This window comes from Malaclemys terrapin, chromosome 6 (assembly GCF_027887155.1).
Source record: "Malaclemys terrapin pileata isolate rMalTer1 chromosome 6, rMalTer1.hap1, whole genome shotgun sequence".
Lineage (NCBI taxonomy): Eukaryota > Metazoa > Chordata > Testudines > Emydidae > Malaclemys > Malaclemys terrapin.
Window position 1 is genome coordinate 69,986,672 of NC_071510.1, and position 17,717 is coordinate 70,004,388.

The window sequence follows — 17,717 nt, forward strand, 5'->3', positions numbered from 1 at the left end:
AAGTGAAGACTAGGCCTTTAACTAACCTCCATGACTTCTTCTTCAGCCCCCATTACTGCAATGAAGACATCAGCCCTTGTGGCTACATCGGAGGCTGTCAGCCCCCCACAGCTGAGGCTGGAAGTTTCAGCCACTACAGATGCGGCTGAGGCTGGAGCCCCCCTAACTGGGTGGCAGAGCTTGGACTTCAGTTCCTCCCCCCCAGTTCTTAGTAAAATCACGGACAGGTCGCAGGCTTTTGTGAATTTTTGTTTATTGCCCCCGGCCTGTCCATGACTTTTACTAAAAATAACGGTGACAAAATCTTAACCTTAATTATCAGTGAAACCTCCTTAGAAGTCTGAATAAAACTACTTTTCATAACAAATTAGTCTTTCAATGCAGCAAACTGATTGCTGCCTCCTAATATTTCTAAGAGACACCAGCCACCATGACTGCATTTTGTTTATCTTGTTTGTGCACTATTATCAGTGCTATCAACTGTAAAATACATACTTTTACAGGCTAAATTCTGTTCTCAGCTGCACACTTAACTTGATTTCAACATCAGCCCCATGTCACGATTGCTTATTCAGGGGTAGAATTTGGCTTGAAAGACAGTGGGTGGGATTTTCAAAAGTGCTTAAGTAACTCATCAGCACCAGTCCTACTGAAGTCAGTCACTCAGACACTTTGGAAAATTCCATCCTGTGTATTGACCAGGCCCGCCCAGAGGATTCAGGGGGTCTGGGGCAAAGCGGGGGAGCTGCGGCGCTTGTACTCACCTGGTGGTGGTCCGGGTCTTTGGTGGCATTTTGGCAGCGGGGGGCCCTTCAGTCGTTCCAGGTCTTCGGTAGCACTGAAGTACCTGCCGCTGAAGACCCAGACCGCCGCTGGGCCAGGGTTCGCAGGGCCCCTGCGGGGCCCGGGACAAATTGCCCCTCTTGCCTTCCCCCCCCCAGCAGCCCTGGTATTGACTACTTGTTACAGGATAGCAGGAGGAACTAACTTTATGGTATGTAATACCAAAATAGTGGTTTACTTTTTATTTTTTTTTAATTTCTCAGATATTTTGCTACAAATAAGTTGCTCTTACTTTTGGGATCTCATTTTATTTCTCCCTTAAACCCCAAGCAGTGGAGAAATAGCAATTTTCAGAGTCAGAAGTTTTATGGGAGCACAAAAACATTGAAGTTTTGTCAAATTAGTGGATCAAATTTGTTTTGGGGAAGCACTACGTGACACACTAGCCTTCTCTTACTGTTCTAAAGTTCTAGTAACTCTGGAGACTCAAAGCTATGCCATCTAACCATTCACTCTCCCCATATTTAACTATTGTAACCAGGAACATTCTATGTCTATTCCCTTTCTAAAGAAAACATATTGAACAAACAGCATAGTCAACTATTTAAACATACTACTTGATAGAACATCCACTTACTTTCTATCCCACACATGATCACCCCTGTGGAAAATAACCAGGTTATTTTTAGGGTCCAGGGCCAACCCAGAAACCTGGCCTAGTTTGAGGTTTACTCCAGGCCAGTCCACAGCCTCTTCTATGTGGAAATCTAAAAAAAGAAATTCATGCAGCATATTTATGTGAAAATATGAAACTGGTAGAAAATCCACTGATTTATGATAGAAGGACATGCACATTTCCTCACATGCAATATTTCTATTAAATGTATTGCCATTTAATTCCAAGCAGTAACTTTCTTATGATAAATATATATCATGCACAAGCAGTAGCATCCTGAGCTATGAAAAATGACAGAAAAATTGAGAACCCGCCTTTGATTTTATTCTCTTCTTCATCTTAATAGCATATTTTATATATATATATATATATATATATATATATATATATATATATATATATATATATATATATCAGAATATTGTTTTATTATCAATTGTATATGTTCCTAGTACACTGAAAGAATGAATAAAATATATAAAAAATTGCTATCTCGAATAATCAGCATATATAGTTTAGAGATAATTCTATTAACACATTAGTTTGGCATTTTTCGAAAATACTTTTAATGTTTTCCAGTTTAATTTTAATTAGAATGGTATCAAAAGTGGGCGACTGAGAGCAAGCAGGGCAAGCCTATCATGTTTTTCAAAACAAAAATGTTCTATAAAAAACACAGGGAGGGAAGAAGAAAGCAGCACAAAAGAAAAACAATGACGTGGCCCAAACAAACTAGCAGTACCTTTCAGGATTTACTTATGTGCTTTTGGGAGTCAATCACCTCCTTTACTATGTATGGTCTGCATAGCCTGAGATCACATATTACGTAGTCCCAAGTAATTTATTGACAAAAAGAGCTAGATATTATTATGAAGTATCTGAAAAGACCTAAAAAAAGGTGGGGTGGGGTAGGGAAGAAGGGAATATCTGTCCTCATTTATCTCATGACCCACTTTACTTCTGAGGACATAAATATCTGGAAATTTTTATATAACCCAGATCTGATTTTGACACTATATACCAAAAGCATAGTAATATAACAAGAGAGCCATTCTACTAATTTGAGTCAGTCTCCTTGTTTGTACCAAAAGAGAAAAAGAAATATGAAACTAGGAAAATTAAAAAAATACTGGCTTTGGCCAATTTTGTTTGTGGTTTAATTTTTTTGTTTGTTTTTTGTTTTTTGTTTTTACCTCAAATTTTCTGCAGTAACAAAATGATTTCAGTACTGAAGACTTTTTTTGAGAGGGCTGTTCCACCTTGTTCTTCAAGCAATGAAATTAAGTGAATCCAGGGACTTCTTGGCCAAACTAAAATAATTTAGACTCGCCTCTGAAATCCTTATGTCCCAAGATCTAGCATTAAACCATCATTTGGGTCTTATATTGTCCATCCCATCTTTTTCAGAAGCCATGCAATAGATATTGTTTCACAGATGTGATTGTCTCGTTTTACAAGTGACTTACTTTTTCCCTCTCATAAAAATAGAAAGACTTGAATTTTAAAAACATATTCCTCTAGAGAAGCAGATGTCATACAGAAATACAATTTATTTTCCTATTGCACGATATCTGTGTGTCTGTAGACAAATAAACAATACTGAACACCAAACAATATTTGCAATATGAAAGTAAATTGTATTTCTGTATGACATCTGCTTCTCTAGAGGAGTATGTTTTTAAAATTCAAGTCTTTCTATTTTTATGAAAGGAAAAAGTAAGTCACTTGTAAAACGAAACAATCAGATCTGTGAAACAATATCTATTGCATGGCTTCTGAAAAAGAAGAACCATTAGAACATACAAGAACAGATCCACAGGGCAATGGTTTGCCATAGTTTACATTTAATTTTATTTGCAGTAGCGCAGATATTAAATCAAAATATGTTATTGTAAATACCCACTTTTAAATATAAGCTCTAAAGTCATTTGATCAGTTCCTTCTTGCGTAATTTTGAAGGGAAAGATCACCCCATTACAAAATATTACAGCTGGATTTTTTCTTCTATGGCAATACAGGAAAATGGTAAAAAGTTTAATGAGGCAGCATTATATTAAAAAGAATACCTTAACGGCAAATATCCACAAAGCAACACTTCATGATGTGCTGGAAAAGTTTCTGTACGCATGAACAAACAGAGAATTGCCACTCATTTTTTCACGTAGGAGTTTTTCTTGCTTAAAAATATTTTCTATAGGAAGAAGGGGAGGGCAAAGGGAGATGACAGGGGAGGCTCCTCTTTCCCCAAAGGGCTTGAGTTGATTTTCCTCTCTTATTTTCTGCATGGTATAGTTTCCCCTCGGGCAGCTGAAACCAGAACCCTGTTCTGCAGACTAGGCCACTGAGAACAGCAGAATGAGGAAGGAAAATAAAAAATGAAACATAAAACTCTTCCCCCCCCCTTTTTTTTTTCTTTTGCAGGGTAGAGTGAGGTGTCCCCTTAGCTCTTCTTTTCCTTCTCACACTTTTTTCCACTGGTAGTGTCATTAAATTGAGCCTGAGGGAGCTCAAGGTGAAGAAGGCCCCACCCATACCTGTCTCCTGCACTCTCAGCAAAAATCTATTTCTCAGTCATAGTCACATCTTGATTCCATTTCTTTTCCCCCAAAACTTGTTCTTTTGGTGCACTTTCACGTAATCAAAATCAAAAGAAGTTTAGCATAGCAGAGGAAAATGAAAATAGTATGGAAATAAGTAACTACACATAAGATTACTGAACTAGATTATAACACAGTTTGGCCAGCCCGTGTGGACAGAGCCAAATCATGTTATAACTGGGTTTAAGTTGATGTGTTCACCTCTAGGTCTCTCTCTGCATAAGTACAAGTGATAAGCCACTGTTGAAAGGTCTGACTAGATGGGGTGAGAGACTTTTACAACTTGAGTGTGGAGAAACAAGAAAGAACAAATATGTTATATAGGGATTAAAATTACATAGATCTCTCATTCAGCACAGTTTTTGACATGGCACTAAGATAATAAATTTGATCATATTTGCAAGAATCAACAATTTAAGAGTCAAGGACAAATATCTTGGAGTCTGGTTTTGTCTTCCACCTTCCATTTGCTAGGCGACACTTTACTTCATCTCAGAGGAGGATCCAAGTCAGAGTGATCGAGGTATTCTTCACTTGCAGATAGCAATTCATTGTATCCAAGACCAATGTTGGAAACAATACAACTTCTCTGGCTTGCACAGAACATGGTAGCCAGCTTCTCAGTGGTGTAAAGCCATTGTGAGCACATCACCCTGTACTCTGCAGACTCCATTAGCTCAGCTCCAAATCTACTTGTTTTACCAGTTCAGGGTCCTAGGTATAATCTTCAAAGCCATGGATGGTTCAGGACCCAGCTATATCAACCACCATATCTCTATCCATGACACAACAAGATAGATGCAGTTTTAGATAATGCAGAGAGATTCATAGATTCCAAGGCTGAAAGTGACCAGTATGATCATCTAGTCTGACCTCCCATATAACACAGGACATAAAATTTTCCCAAAATAATGATAGCTCATCTTTTAGAAAAAATAATTAATTGCATTTAAAAATGGTCAGTGATGCAGAATCCACAACAACCCCTTGGTAAATTGTTCCAATGGTTAACTACTATCACTGTAAGAAGTTTAAGCCTTATTTCCTGTCTGAATTTGTCTAGCTTCAACTTCCAACCACTGAAACATGTTATACCTTCTCTGCTAGACTGAAGAGCCCATTATTAAATATTTGTTCCCCCTGTAGATATCTATGGACTGTAATTATGTCACTTCTTAACCTTCTCTTTGTTAAGTTAAATAAATTGAGCTCTTTGAGTCCATCAATATAAGGCAGATTTCTAATCCTTTAATCATTCTTGTGACTCCTTTTTGAACCCTCTCCAATTTAGCAACATCTTTCTTGAAGTTTGGGCACCACAACTTGACACAGTATTCCAGCAGCAGATGTAAAATAACTATACATGTAAAATAACTATTGAATTTAATCAGAATATTTGTGTGAGTAAATGCTGCATACTCAAGATGGAGAGTGAAGTGTAACTGAAGTTCTTATGGGTGCTCCAAGTCAGCATCTGCACACACCCGCACATTCTTGATTGGATTTTTTTTTTTTTAAATCAGCAGTGTCTGTGGGTCCACGCCTGTGCCCTAGATACCCCAATGAAGGTAATTAGAGAGTGGATGGGCTCACCACCACTACAGTTCCTTCTCAACCATAAAAGTCCAGTGAAAGACTCTGAGGCAGTGGGAAAGGACAGTGCACCCACAGGGATACATCTAGAAGAATTCCAGTTAATGTACAAGGTAAGCGACTTCTCCTTTTTTGCGTAGAGTCCCTATGGGTGCTCCACATCAGGAGATTCCCAAGTAGTATCTCAAATACAGAGGAGGGGGGCACTGAGCAGGTGGATTCAGTACGGATCATTGAACAGCACCACTGAAAGCTGCATCAGATCTGGAAGCAGGCAAGAGAGTGCAGTATTGTGAAAATGTGTGCATCAAAGACCAGATGTCTGAGATAGGCCTGTTTTTCTGCAGAGTAACAGAGGTAGATTGAGCCCCAGTGGATGAACAGTCACTCTGGAGGGAAGAGAGTGAACGTCTGAGGCTTCTTAACAGATTAAGGTGTATTCTGCAACCCATATGTACTGCCTTTTGCTGGAAATCAGATGTCCTTTCTTTCGTTCTGCAACTGAGATGAAAAGCCTACATCAAGTCCTACCTGTTGAGGTAAAAGGTGAGAGCTCTTCTTAGGCTCCTTTCTCCTCTCTATGAGTGGGGCTTAGGATAAAACATCGATGGGTGAATTCCTGATTAATGTGGAATTCTGAAATAACTGTAGGTAAGAACCAAGGTTGTGGATGTAGCATCATCTTACTGCAGCAGAACACTGTATACGGTGGTCAGTCAAAGCTCCAAGCTCCCCTACCCTCCTGGCTGAAGTGATGGCTATGAAGAAGGAGGTCTTAAGGGATAAGATAAGGAGAGGACAGTTCTTAAAAGGTGGATTTCCTCAGCGCATTGAGGACTAAGTTGAAGTCTCATGGTGGAGTTGGCTTCTTGATAAAATGGGAAGAGGTTGAACAGGCCTTTGATAAATCTCTTAGTGGTTGGGTAGATGAAGACTGAAAACCCTTTGATGGAGTAAAAGCTGTGATAGCAGCTAGGTGAACCTTAATGGAGCTCAGTGATAAGCCTGTGGTTTTTAAATTCAGCAGGTAAATTGAGAATGTGTATCAGATAAGACTCTAGAGGAGATGTAGATGGGTGGCTGCACCAAATATGGAAGTATTTCCACTTCTGCAGGTAAGTTTTTTCTTGTTGTGGGTTTTCTACTTTTAAGCACCGCTGGGGACAGACCTGTTCTATATCAGAAAGCCATTCAGTAGCCATGCCTTGAAGTGAAATGTCAGGAGATTGGGTTGAGTGATGGATCACAACTCCTGGTGAGGATATTTGCTCAGGGGAAGATGGAGAGGTAGTTGCAGAGACACGCAAACCACCTTTGGGAACTACACTTGGCTACTATTTTTGTTTGTTTGTTTTTCTTGAGGACTGAAGGTTTCATGAAAGCCTTTATATAGCAGTACACAAGGCCAAAGAATGACTGGGGCATCTCCTATTGAGTTGTGGCCGCATCCTCCGCTCGAGCAGAAACATATTGGATGGAGTTGCAAAGAGATCTATCTATGGATAATCCCAGGTAAGACATACCTCTTAGAATACCTTGTTGTACAGCTCCCACTTGTGGCTGATGTGGAAATGCCTGCTGAAGTAGTCTTCCACTGTGTTCTGTAGTCCTGGCAGACAAACCATTGATATCTGTATGCTGTGCGATATGCACCAACTCCATACTTTTATGGATTTGGCACATAAGGACTTGGATCTTGCTCCTCCTTGTCGATTCATAATACTTTGCTGCTTGGTTGTCTAGTATCATTCTGACTGAGTGATCCCTGATGTAGGGTAGCAAGTGCTGGCAAGCATAACAAACTGCTTCAAGCTCTAACATGTTGATATGGAGGATTGACTCCTGAGAAGTCCATTTGCTCTGAACTGTGAAGTTTCGGACATGTGCACCCCATCAGATCAGGGAGGCATCTGTAGCGATGATCCTTGTCAGAGGAGGCTTCATGAACAAAACTTCCATGCAAACATTTTGTGGAGCCTCCACCAATTTAAAGAATCAAGAACCCTCCAACGTACAGACACCTGCTTGGATAGATTGTGCTTGTTGAGGGTACAGATAGTTCTCAGCCAGGCTTGAGGACACCGAGACTGTAATCTTCCTAAGGACGTCAGAAATGTACAGGTTGCCATATGGCCCGAGAGTTGTAGACAAGTGCTTGCTGTGGTTTGTGGGTTCTGTTGCATTGTTGAAATGAGGCTGGACATTGTGGCAAATCTGTCCTTGGGCAAGTATACTCTGGTGGTGATGGGGTCCAGAGTGGCCACAATGAAGTCTATTAGTTGAGGGGTGTGAAAGGAGACTTTTCAGCATTGACCAGGAGGCCCAGAGAGTGAAACAGAAATAGGTCCATGCTGGTTGCTGCCCATACCTTGAGAAGTGAGTGACCTTTCAGGAGCCAATCATTCAGCTAGGGAAAGACAATAATTTATATCTGGTGAAAATGGGCCACGGCGGCTGAGAGCACTCTGGTACAGACCCTTGGGGCAATGCAGCAGCTGAAGGGTAGGATGTGATATGGGTAGTGGTATCTTCCTAGCACAAAACAAAGGAAACTTCGGTGAGAAGGTTGCATAGTGATATGATAAGCATTGGGACAGTTGAGGGAGACAAACCAATCTCCTGGGTCCAGAGAAGCACCTCCTGCCTCAAGAGACTCTTGCGAGAAGGATGCCTGAAGAGGGAAAGGGCGGGGCCACAGAAAGAAGCTGAATTGGATGGAGTAACCTGTGGAATTATCTCCAGGATCCACCTGTCTCAGGTGGAGAGCTCCCAGGAAGGTAGAATATGGGAGAGATGATCCCCATAAGGGTGGATGTGGGATAGGTGCAGCATAGAAACTGGAGCTGGAGAGAGTTTGGGACCCTCAACCAATGGGACAAAATGGTTGTTTTGAGGCAGTCACTGACTCAGTGGTCACGACAGAGGATAGATGGCCCTTTCTTAGTGAACCTGGGTTTCTTCCTAGCCAGTTCAGCCACCTTATGGGCTGACAGTGGACTGGGCGAGACTGCTGAGTCATCTGCAATCTACTGTATTTTCTCTGTTGCAAAGTGTATAGATGCCCAGAGATCATAGTGTCACCCAAGAGTCTGAGAGAATGAAGGGATCCATCTGTGGCATCACTAAACAATCTGGGCCCTTTGAAGGGAAGATTCTGAATGGTATTTTGTACCTCTCAAGGGAGGCCAGAGGACTGCAGCCAAAAAGCTTGGGGCATGACTATTACTGTAGCCATGGAACATGTAGCAGCCTGGAGAAACACCCTGGCAATTGTCTAGCCTTCTGTTCTGAGGGTTTGAAATTGTTCCCTCTAATACTGAGGGAGGTGTTCAATAAAAGTTAAAAATTTTGAATAGTTTGTAAAATCGTATTTTGCTATCAGGGCTTGTTAATTGGCTACTCTGAATTGCAAAGAGACCGAGGAATAGTTTTTGAGGCCCAGAAGGTTCAGTTGTTTTAGCCCGTTGCTTGTTTGTTTCGTTAATGGCCTCGACAACCAGGACGTTGGGTGTAGGGTGGGAGAAAATAATACTCCAAGCCCTTGGGTGGAATGTAATATTGTTTTGTCAGCCTGTTTACAGGCAGGCGGTATAGCAGCTGGAGTTTGCCACACCATATGTGCTGGGGCCAGGAGAGCATCATTGATGGGTAAGGTGATTTTACCTTGAGGAGATGTATGAAGGATGTAAAACAGGGAATGTTGGGTTTCCTGTATACCCTCCAATGGAATATATAGGGCCACTAGTATTCATTTCATAAAGTTTTGAAAGGCCATGACATCATCAACATAAGATGGTGGGGGAGGCATGCCAGTCTCATGTGGTGAGGAGGATCATCTGTGGGAAGGTGGTGTTTCTTCTCTCTCATCTGGGTCTTGCTCCGCTGTAAGATCCTCCTGGGGAGCAGAACCCAAGCGTGGCGGCTGTTGCTCCTGATATGTCCTCTTATGAGATGGGACCTTGTAAAACTGGTTGTCATAAGGGGCTGCAATAAACCCACTGTGGTGGGGCATGAAGAATGAGGGCAGGGCCCCAAAGTTGTTCTTGCCAAGGTTGCTGGGTGAATCTCCTGCTGGGAGTTTCCTCCACAGGGAAGCTATAATGTGGAGGAATCTTGTATAGACCTCAGAATTGGATGAGAGGTCATCACTATATCTATCAAAGGTTCAAGTGGTGCTGGTACCAGTGGTCAAGTCAGTACAGGGGCCCAAAGAAGGTCCTGTCATTGTACTGGTAATGGAGGTCAATGGCTGGTTGGCTAGTGAGACTTTACCAGAGGATGTTGTGTCAGTACCAGCTGGAAATACCTCTCTGTACCTTACAGAACTTTGCATGGAACTGGTGATCATGTTGGTACCAGAGGATGAGTACCATTGAAGATGGTAGTATTGGAGGGTAAGTAACTCTGGGAGGCTATGGAGAGTCTCTTGGTACCCCTCAGTAATGGTGACTCAGGCTCTGGATAATGGTGACGCTGGTAATGGTAATGGTGACTTTGGATAGGGACCGCATCGGAGTCAGTATGTCAGGGCTGCCAAAGTGCAATTGATGTGCCCTTCAGGCTTGGCTACAGAAGACAGTATCAGTGACTACTTCAGCTGGGCTTTGGAGTCCTTGAGTTTCAAAGACCACTCTAGGTTGTTGGTTCTTCTTGGTGCATGGTGTGGTGGTCTTAGCCGGTGCCATGGTCCAAAGGTAATGGGAGCCCATATCGGGACATGAAGTCTCCTGAGACCCACTGAGGGGGTGACTTTCCCCTTCTCTTGTCCCAGGAGAATGGGGTCTTTTCTTCTTTGAAGGTATGGGTGGTTCTGTTTGTTTACTGTTGTGGCAGAGATGGTTGCTGAGACTCTCTGAGCAACCAGATCCAAGCAACAAGGAGTGTGAATCAGACCCCCAGGCCTCAGAGAGCACTCCATCAACAAGAGTTTTAGTCTGTCCTCCCTTAATTTCTTAGGTCTGCTTTTAAAACCTGGAGAGGACATGAGTCTCTCGGAGGCAGCTTGAATGTCTGTTGCTGCAGGGGAAGACCTATGGCAGGTCTGGCAGGGTTTGAAGCCTGGGGTTTTGGGCATAACTGGTGCTTGAGGCTGTGGCTCAAGGCCTGAGGAAAAAAAACAAAGGCCCAGTAAATGAGGAAGGGAAGGGAAGACCTCTCCCTCCCCCCAGCACAAATTGTGCTAAATAACAAAAAATAAAGAAACTACAAAAGAAAATAAAAAAATAGATTGAGATAACTAGCTATACAGCATGCTACCTAACGTACACTGTGACACTCTGTCTCAAGCTGCAGGTGGCTGAGACGGAAACTGGAGTGGCAGTGTGTCTGCCCCCTCCCTTCATTCACTTGTAGCAGAGCACAAGGGTGTCTAGGGCGCAGGCACGGACCTGCAGACACTGCTGACAAAAATCTCTGAGAAAGCGCACAGGGGTATGCAGACGTCCTGATATGGAGCACTCATAGCGATATTAGTTGAAGAAAAATGTAATGATGTGTGTGTCTCACACACACACACACACACACAGATTATTTACCAATTCAGGTAAGAAAAATATTGAGATATAGATATAAAAAAGGCAGAAGTAAAATATTACTGAAATTAAAACTTAAAAACTTGAAGTTAAACTAATACTAAATATCAATACTATTAAACAAATACAACTAAGAGAAAGTGGATATAGTGCTAAGAAACCTTAAGTGTTTCAAGTTTATCTGAGTTACGTACTTGACAACAGGAACTGGCAACTAAGCATGTAAAGTTTAGTGTGATTTTTGTTTTATTTTTGCAGTATCTTCATTTGCAGCCACAGCATAGGATGGTACCATTATTTTTTTTTTAAACTACATAAATAAAAGAATTAAAATAATTTTGCATCCAATGTATCTAGTTGCTTCTTTCCAAATTGAAATCTGCTACTGAGAATCCACACAATATTTCATGTTAGTGTGCATAAATACTTTCCCTTCCAGAGAGTAAATGTGGGATTAAAGATTTTTCACTTTATTATAACCACTCTTTTGCCAAAAGATGGCGCTGATAACTTCCTTGTAGTCCAGAATTTCTGTGAATAAACAGTGTTGTATAGATTTAAAAGGGAAAATAAACTTTGATTTTAAAATATTTAAAGAAAACATTTCAATTTTGCTTCTCTTGTTTCAAAAACTTGCAGGCAGGTCAACTGTACAAAGTAACCTCCCCGCCCACCCTCCCAAAAAAGCAAACAGCCAAACAAAACCCCAAAATGAACTAACCAACCAAACCCTATACTTGCAACCAAAAATATTAATGCCACAGCAATACTGAAAACAAGTTGCTACTTCTTTCTGTAATCAGGACTCACACTAAATGGTGCAGCAAGTCAGCATTTTATTCAGTTCACTGACATTCACCCACTCAATCAATTAAAATGGAAGGGAACTTACTCTAACATTTCTCTTTTCAAAATCATATTTCTTAACCTTCTGGACCTAGAGAATTTATTTTGCAGGAAAATAGGTGCTTCTTGGTCACATGGCCTGATTTTTCATACACTAGTACCAGTTGAACTTCACAGTCTTTAATGGTGCTCTTCCTGATTTACACTTGTATATGGGAGAAGAAAATCAGGGCCATATTAGTGAACATTCCTCAACCTTTCCTCCCTGCCTCTCTTGCCAATAACTGTGGCTGTATTTCATTTAAAAGCAAGTAGCAACACTTAATACTAGAAGTCCATATCTCTGGTCTTCTATTAAATATTAAATCCTGTATTTAGCGATTATTACACTATATTTGAACTGCATGTGAGCAGAAGGCATTCCATGCTCATATTTTAAATTGCAAATAAAAATCAAATGGATGATGAATAATTTATGTTTGTAAGGAAAATGTATTTGGAAACAGCAAGCTGGCTGTTTGCAACATAAAGGCAGTCTGTGCTGCTACATCTCACACACACAAATGGCTGCCATGCATACATAACAGATACTCTTCACATGCTGTATTATCTGTCTTTCCAGATTAGCGAGACTAAACACAATCAATATCACAGAGACCACAACACAAGTAAAACAAATATGCTTTTATTGTTTTTGCTGTCATAGAAACCTGAAGGGAATGAGTTTTAATCTGCTAATTAGAGTAGCCAATCCTGATTTGAAATAAAGAAATAAATATTGACTTTCTGGACCATTCCTCAATAACAACAACTACTTTTCTACATTTAAAGAAAAATAGTTAGTGGAACTACAAGAAATAAAGCTTGTACAATCTTGATGTTTGACAAGTCAAGTCAGCTGAAAAAAGTCAACAAGCTCGCCCATTAGTCATTTCAATGAAGCCAGTTGCATAAAGGGAAAAATAAAACACTTTAATTCACTACTATATCCATAGTTGTTTACTTCAATTTAGCAGAATGCCAAATTAACCACAATTTGTTCAACCCTCAGTGTTTCAATTTAACAGCCCCAAAAGTGAACTATTTGGATCTGATTATTCTAACTCAATTTTTCCAGTAGACTATAGCCACTCTAGATAATGGGAGGGAAAAGTTTATGATTTCTGTAATCATGAGAGATGTAAAAAGACAAATTTCATAATTAGATCTTTTTGTGAAATTATTTCAAGCATCAACTGATATTCCCTTCAGATTTTGCTAATGTGGATCACAGCTCTTACTTTGCAGTACATTACTTAAAATGAATCCCTAACCCACCTCCAGTATGTTCTTTTTCCCAGCTTCCCTCATCATGTTGTAAAGAGAAATGCCTGTTCTCTGGTGGCCTCAAGGTGGATTCTAGTCTGTGAAATTTGTGAATTCTGTTTCTGGCGAGACTAGTATTGGCCCTTTCATTGTGATTTGTAACCTCTCTGGCATCAAACCAGCCAAGATCCTTCTTTTGGACTACATTAGCAATCTCAGCTACGAGATCTGATTCTGCCTTTTCGGTAGGATTATACTTATGCACATGAACAACATCTTCCCTTTCTCCTAGCAGCTTGGAAATGAGTGAATAGAAATCACCTGTACAGAAAAGAGAAAAGATAAGAGGAGGGAGGGGGGGGAGATTATAACAGATTATAAAGTTTTCTACAGTTTTAGCAAACTACAATAATATAAAAGTATTCATACAGTCATTGGTATGGCTAGTGCACGAAGGAACTGTTTTCAGTCTTTCATAGATTTGAAAGACTGTGGCATGAAGAGATATCAACCCTTTATTATCCTTAATTTACATAATAATGTCCAATTTTTCCTGACATTTCAGGATCAAAAAAGAGCACATCAGCTCTCTAAAGATGTTCTTGGGAACAAAGGAATGCGTCCATGATTTCAACAAGAATTTCAATAAAGGATATTTACAGAGCACTCTGCTGGATTTAGAAGCCAGAGTACTGCAGAGTTATAAAAGAAAGATCAGAATTCCATAGTCTTGTCAATTTTATCATTTCTGAAGTCAATAACGATAATAGGCATACATTTCAAAATATCTTTTTTTGAAAAGTATTATTGCTTAAGAAGCCCAGGCTGCAAAAAAGAAAACCTAATCTGCAATAATGTCAACGTAACGTGCTGCAGAAAGCAGACTCACTAACTACATTTACAGACAGACAATTTTTAACTAGATATAGTAGCATTCTTCAGTCCATTACTGCAGATTGCAGAAGACTCCTTCCTAAAAATCACTCCCTAAGCAAACAGGAAGCAGTTGTACCTACAGTATTATAACAAATCAGCAGACTTTCCCATAACCTACCATGCCTTTATTAAGTTCTAGAATGTTGGCCCAAGAACACAGAAAAAGGAAAATTAACCTACGTGTAAAATGTAGATTTTTTTTGCCAAAAATCAGTTTTAACCACACTGATTTATGTTTAATCTTATAAAAAGACTTAAAATGGTGACAATGAGGGCTATCCTTAGGGATTCTGCTGCCCTAAGCCAAACTAGCTTTATATACTCCACCAGCTTGCAGTCACCCACACAATAACTGAACATTTTGTTGCTCTAAGCAAATGTCAGTTCTGTCTGTATGTTAGAGACACAGGGGAACAGATATTCAACTAACAAATTATGCTTTTAATTTGTGGTAAATATATAGCGATGAGTCCTTTCATTTAATTCTACGTATATCTAATGAAGAGATAACTTATGATTAAGGAATTCATTATTTAATTTTTAAATTACAGTTATAGTGCCGTATACATTTTAAAAAAAGTTTTATATTAAGTAATAGGAAGTCAGAATGATAACTGTCTAAGCTTCAACTCATTCACTGATAATTCACGATCATTAACTTGGTATGGGGAAAATTAAGTCTTTCAAAAAAACCCTAAGAGATTCTGTCATGTTTATAAACAGTCCTGGTTCAATGATTTCAACTAGGCTTCCAATCTCTGGTCTTCAAAGAGGAATATCCCAGGTGAAAACTTCTGTCAGATAATAATTGCTGAAGTAATAGGGCCAATTTCAGCAAAATGAACAAAGCAAATTAGACCTGAACAAAATTTGTTATGCCATCTATGCTAGTATGCCTCATAGAACCTACTCTAAATGGCAGCCTATTGCTAAATTCAACTAACTTGTCCAAATGCAGATTTACAAACCAACAACCCCAGACATTTAAAAATACATTTAAATAATCAGCTTTGCATACAATATATATTTATTCTTCCACAGGGTCTATTTGGGTTTGTACCTGGGGCAGTTAGCATGGGCCAGCACTCCCACTACCTGTGCTACTGCAGCTACACTACTATTTTTTGTCCATCATATTGTACTCTGTGAAGGTAAGAAGGGCTCAAGTTGCTGGAATCTTAGGCAAACAGAAAGGAGGGCTTTATTTCTGACTAAAAGGCAACCGCCTGTCAACACAGTCCTAATAATTCTGAATCACATTTGAGCAGCGCTCTTTTCATTTTAGTTTCTGCTCTTCAGCAGGGATTGCCTGGAGCAGCAGTTCTCCATCAGGGGTCTGAGGTCCCCTGGGGGGCTACAAGCAGATTTCAGGGGATCTGCCAAGCAAGGCTGGAATTAGACTCACTGGGGCCCAGGGCAGAAAGCCGAAGCCCCACTGCCCCAAGCCCGGCCACCCTGGCTTGAGCAGCTTAGCTTCATGGAGCCCCGTGGCCTGGGGTCCCAGGCAATTGCCCTGTTTGCTACCTCCTATTGACGGCCCTGACACAGATGTACCGTGTAGTTTTTATAGCATGTTATGGGGGGGCTCAGAAAGGAAAAGGTTGAGAATCCCTGGCCTGGAGCAAGCCTACTTGCACCTATTGAGGCTCTGGGGGAATGGGCAGACGCAGTGGAGACAGAACAGGAACTGTCTGGGTCTTATGAAACTTGGACACTCCCCCTTCCTGCCACTGACTAACAGGACTACTTATACCTCCAAAGCTACTAATAGGGTGAAGGCCTGCTGCATGAAATCAATATGAGGATCTGTGGATCTGAGTATGAAAGAGAAAGACTTAACAGCAGAGCAAACATCCAGTAATGACTGAAACAGAATCCTTGAGGCATGGCCATGTGGTTTAAGGAGATACTACAAGTAAGCAAGAATCACATTTAAGAGGGCTGGGAAAAGGTACATCAAAGAGTCCAAGGGGAAGAAGCATCCGTTTAAGAAAGAAAAATTAAAGAACCCTGGGAAAAAGGGGTTGGGTAGAAAAATCTGTGTCGGAGAGGTTACATGTTTTTTGAAGGAGGGAGAAGGACAGGAGTGATATTATATGGGGAGATCTTGGTGGATCAGTAAATTGTCTCGATCACTACCGGTAGTAGCTGGCATATCGATTATCATGCTTATCGCCAAAAACAGTCCAGTCAATAGGCCTTTAGTGGGCCTTAGCAGCAGCCTTAGCACAAGGAAGGAAGCTTATATTTGTCCTCTGGGATGTGTTCTTCAGGACCTTCAAGCATATGGACTTCACAAAAACACATCTATCTAATTAATGGTCTCGGGAAACTCCTTGCTTAACCTTTGAAATTGCTTACTTGACCAGGTTTTTTTTATTGTTATGTTATTGTCATACTAACACAATAAATAAGGAGGGAGAAGTTTGGGCTAGTTGGATCACCTCATGGAGGCATCTGAGGGTCCCCAATGGCAGGCAGAAGAAATGCCATCGGATGTCTGTCGCTATACCACTCGAAAATCGCTCCAGACTTTGGTAATTGAGGATGGCCATGTTTTTACTACCCTGTTGTATATGTGTGTAAGTGCTTGAGACTAAATACAGTGTAGCTTTAAGTAAGAGCACTCTTGTATTATACTGCTTGTGTCAATCATCTATCAGTTGAATAGTCATGTCCCCATTGATTTATTTCCTGCCACTGCCTTGCCAAGAGTAAAAGTTACCAAGAGCTTTATGTTCAGAAAACCCCAGGTAACAATATGGCTATGTATGAGAGAGATTTTAATGAATTTGCATTCCAGTCAGACTTAATCCATGTAATTGCCTGTGCTACTCAATTTGAGACTACATTTACTAAAATATATTTTTACAATCTTCAGATTCAGAGTTTCTTTTAAAAATCTAATTTTGCTATTTTTTAAAACAAAAAAGTTACCTTCATCCACTTAATTATTTTCCTCAATATAAAATGAGGTATCATTCTAATAAAAAATATTTTCCTTGACAACATGGTTCACATTTGTGTCATGCTTTTACTGGAATATATCGTCACATATCTGTAGTTTTATGATTGGTAACTGCTGCTGGACAGTTTTTTGAATGTTACAGAATGTAAATAGGGAAAGTCCATAAACATCACATTACTTCACAAACAACATAAGCCTAATGGCAAATCCACTGAAGACTGAGGGTATGTCTACACTGGCAAGTTTCAAATTATACCACTTTTATTAAAATGCTGGAATTAAACCGCTGTTGCGTGTCCACACTGTGCTCCTTGTGATGCTGGAACGCATCCACATTAGCAGCTCTTGCAACGGCAAAGACAGCAGTGCATTGTGGTAGCTATCCCACTGTGCAACTGGCCACAGAGTGCTTTGGGAAGGGTTTGCAATGCCTCATGGGGCAGGCACAGTGTCACATGATGCAGGTTTCCCAATCCCATTGT

General features: G+C 40.4%; 1 protein-coding gene and 1 long non-coding RNA gene across 12 annotated transcripts in view; one reads left to right on the forward strand and one right to left on the reverse strand.

Annotated features, from left to right (window-relative positions):
- Positions 1-17,149, forward strand: part of LOC128839494 (uncharacterized) — a 40,003-nt gene extending 22,854 nt beyond the window's left edge. The window contains exons 2-7 of one of the 5 annotated variants that reach the window (XR_008445456.1): positions 5,580-5,762; positions 5,997-6,195; positions 6,674-6,764; positions 7,012-7,161; positions 15,309-15,418; positions 16,029-17,149. This is a non-coding gene — a long non-coding RNA (uncharacterized LOC128839494). Of the gene's footprint in view, positions 1-5,579; positions 5,763-5,996; positions 6,196-6,673; positions 6,765-7,011; positions 7,162-11,438; positions 11,782-15,308 lie in introns of those variants that run through there. The other 4 variants (XR_008445455.1, XR_008445458.1, XR_008445459.1 and 1 more) reach the window with 4 other exon arrangements.
- The window catches only part of PAM (peptidylglycine alpha-amidating monooxygenase), a 233,852-nt gene that overhangs the window by 26,254 nt on the left and 189,881 nt on the right, over positions 1-17,717 (reverse strand). For 4 of the 7 annotated variants that reach the window (XM_054032534.1, XM_054032533.1, XM_054032532.1 and 1 more), the window contains exons 15-16: positions 13,344-13,652; positions 1,421-1,550 (exon numbers count right to left, since the gene is read on the reverse strand). In XM_054032534.1, coding sequence (XP_053888509.1) covers positions 1,421-1,550; positions 13,344-13,652 — 439 coding nt within the window. The remainder of the gene's footprint in view (positions 1-1,420; positions 1,551-13,343; positions 13,653-17,717) is intronic. The other 3 variants (XM_054032538.1, XM_054032536.1, XM_054032535.1) reach the window with 1 other exon arrangement.